This window comes from Monoraphidium neglectum (assembly GCF_000611645.1).
Source record: "Monoraphidium neglectum strain SAG 48.87 unplaced genomic scaffold scaffold03838, whole genome shotgun sequence".
Taxonomy (NCBI): Eukaryota; Viridiplantae; Chlorophyta; class Chlorophyceae; order Sphaeropleales; family Selenastraceae; genus Monoraphidium; species Monoraphidium neglectum.
Window position 1 is genome coordinate 1 of NW_014009791.1, and position 2,818 is coordinate 2,818.

Below are 2,818 nucleotides of genomic sequence, written 5' to 3' on the forward strand. Positions count from 1 at the left end.
GGCGGCGGCGGCGGCGCGAAGGAGGGCAGCGCGGGGCGGTCGCTCTTCTCCAGTGTCGGCCACGTCTTGCCGGGCTCCGCCTTGCGCAGCGTGACCTCCACCTTGGTGCGCAGGATCTCAAACTTGCAGGTCGAAACGTCCACAGCCCCAAACAGCTCGATGTCCAGCTCCCACTCGGGGCCCTGCCCGCCGCCGCCCGCCTCAGATCCCGCCGCTGCCGCCTCCGCCGCTGCCGCGGCGCCCTCCGCTGCGGCTGCGGGCAGGACTGCGAGGCGCAGGCGGCGCTCCTGGAATTCGGCCTGGAAGCGCTCCTGCGTGAGGGCCTTTGCGAAGACGTCCACCACGAGCTTGTCGGCCCCCACCTGATAGTACTCGTGCCTGGGGGATACGTTGAGGGGCGGGGTGAGGCGCGGCACAGTGCAGTGCAGTGCAGTGCAGTGAGCGGGGTGAGGTGCGGTGGGTGCCTTTGAGGGTTTGGAGAGCGCGCTGCAAGCACGAAGTGAAGCCACCGCGTTCAAGCACCGTGCCGGCAATCAAATGCGTGGCCACGACGTCGCCCGCGGCGCCATCATATTGGGGGTGCGGGCTTCCAACGCGCCGTGTGGTTGCATAAAACGCATCACCTTGCTTGGACGCGCATCGAGGGCCAACACTCCGTTGCAACCCGAGGGAAACCCCCTCACGCTGTCGCCCAGCGCACCTGATCTTGTTGGGGATCGGCACGTTGCCCGACGGCGCCACCGGCCCCGCCGCGCCCTGCTGCTGCTGCTGCTTGGCTGCCGCGGCCCTGGGCTTGTAGAACGGCGTCGGCTCCGCGCCCGCGGCGGGGGACGCGGGCGAGGGCGGCGACGGCGGGTCCTCTCGTGGGGGCAGGAATGTGATCTTGGGGCCGCCGGGCGGGCGCTCCGGCTCCTTGGGCGGCTCGATCTCCTCCACCTCGCCTGCAGCAGCGGCCAGGGCGCGCAGTGGCGACAAGAAAGGGGCAAGGAGGGGACGCGTGGCGAGAATCAGGCCAATGAGGCAGCCGGGCCTTGAGACAGGTGCGGATGCACAAGGCGAGCAGGAAGCATGTTCGACATCCCAGGCTCGCCCGAACACACAAGCAAAGGCCTGCAAGCCACAGGCCTGCCGCCAGCTGGACCGTGATGCCTCACAGACGGCCCATCCCAGCCCACCGTCTATCTCTGCCCTGCACTTGCGGATCCATGTGTCAAACGCCGCCAGCGTCGGCCGCAGCTCCTTGCCCTACGGGTTGAGGGTGTTCAGCCTCATCAGCTGCTGGATGGCGGCTGCTTTTCCAAGATTGCATCACATCTGTGCTTGACAGCGCTACTCATACATGTGACACTCAACCGAACAAGTGCGGTGGTGCCCCCCTCCCCGGCCCCACACTCACACCCTCACATGCGCGTGCACACACGTGTGCACACATACGTGTGTTGCGCGCACGCACGCTCCACAAGCATGCTCCACGCGCATGCACAGTCACTCTGGTTGCGCGTGCACAGTCTCTGTCTCTCTTTTGTTTTCTCCAACCACGCAGCAACAACTTTATCCGCACAGCAACAAGATGTCAAGACAAGCGCGCGTGTGCATGCGCACACGCTCACACTCTCGACGCAAACGACACATACATGAAGATGTGTGCGCTCGCATCTGCATGTGCACCGGCACACACACGTATACACGCCCACACCCAATTGCGCGCGCACCTTCTCGAACGCCTCCAGTGCGGTCTCAAACTCGTCCAGGTGGAACAGAGCGATGCTGGGGTGGGGGAGGGCAGCATGTGTTGCGCACACGTGATCGAGCATGTGTCAGGGGAAGACAGGCTCCACGGCCTGCGGCGGCCCTCGCTGTAGACGCATGACGGACCGAACAAATCAAGAGCCAACTGCATCCAGCGCCCTTCATCCAGCTCTGCTTCTGCTTCTGCCCCTGCCCCTGCCCCTGCCCCTGCTCCTGCTCCTGCTTTTGCTCCTGCTCCTGCTCCTGCTTTTGCTCCTGCTTCTGCTCCTGTTCCTGCTCCTGCTCCTGCTTTTGCTCCTGCTCCTGCGTCTGTTTCCAGTGCTGCTGCCGCTGCCGCTGCTGCTGATTTGAACCCAACCATGATTGCCTTATACATAGCAAACCGGGCCGTGCAGCGCCATGCATGCTTTACGTGATCCGCTTACCCGCGCCGCAGGTAGGCCTTGGCGAGGCCGGCATCGACGGTGATGGCCTTGAGCGCCGCCTCTGCTGCCTCCAGGTATCGCTCCCCCTTGATATAGGCGCGCGCCAGGGCCTCGTGCGCGTCCGCGGAGGGATCAGATTGCAGGGCCTGGAAGGTGCAGCGGGATGATGGCGGTGTGCAGTGGGTCCGCACCGGTCGCTGGCCGGGCAGCTTGGACGGACAGACAGCCAGCCACATCAACAACCACAGGCATGAATGCATGTGGGTGGATTTTCAGGAAGGGGGAGTCCTGCGAGCTGTTGCATGACGCAAAACAGGCAGGAAGGCGGGCGGTGCGAGCAGCGCGCACAGCGGCACCCGGTCTCCGTCAGCACCTGTGTTTCTTAGAGCTGAGCACGGCCTATGAAGAGCACGTATGCCACAAATACTTTCCCATACTTCCAATCATACCCGGACGTGACCACAGCGGGCCGCCCGTGACAGCGGGATGAAGACCCGGCAAGACTGTGCACGAGAAGCATCGTCCTCCCTGGCTTGCCTGCCCGCACCCCCGCTCACCTCTTGGAAGACCTGCAGGGCCTTCTCGTGATCGCCCTCGGCCAGCAGAGCGTTGCCCCGCTTTAGCGGGGTGTCGTTCTCCGCCAT

At 64.6% G+C, this 2,818-nt stretch overlaps 1 protein-coding gene across 1 annotated transcript; it reads right to left on the reverse strand.

Annotated features, from left to right (window-relative positions):
* Positions 1 to 63: 63 nt before the first annotated feature.
* MNEG_13458 (putative Protein SUGT1 like protein) lies at positions 64 to 2,818 on the reverse strand (the record flags this gene model as incomplete). The annotated part of the gene is made up of 6 exons (XM_014038069.1): positions 64 to 378; positions 701 to 941; positions 1,176 to 1,245; positions 1,713 to 1,767; positions 2,175 to 2,320; positions 2,732 to 2,818. Coding segments are annotated over 6 exons (914 nt in total), but the record flags the coding sequence as incomplete, so codon positions are not given.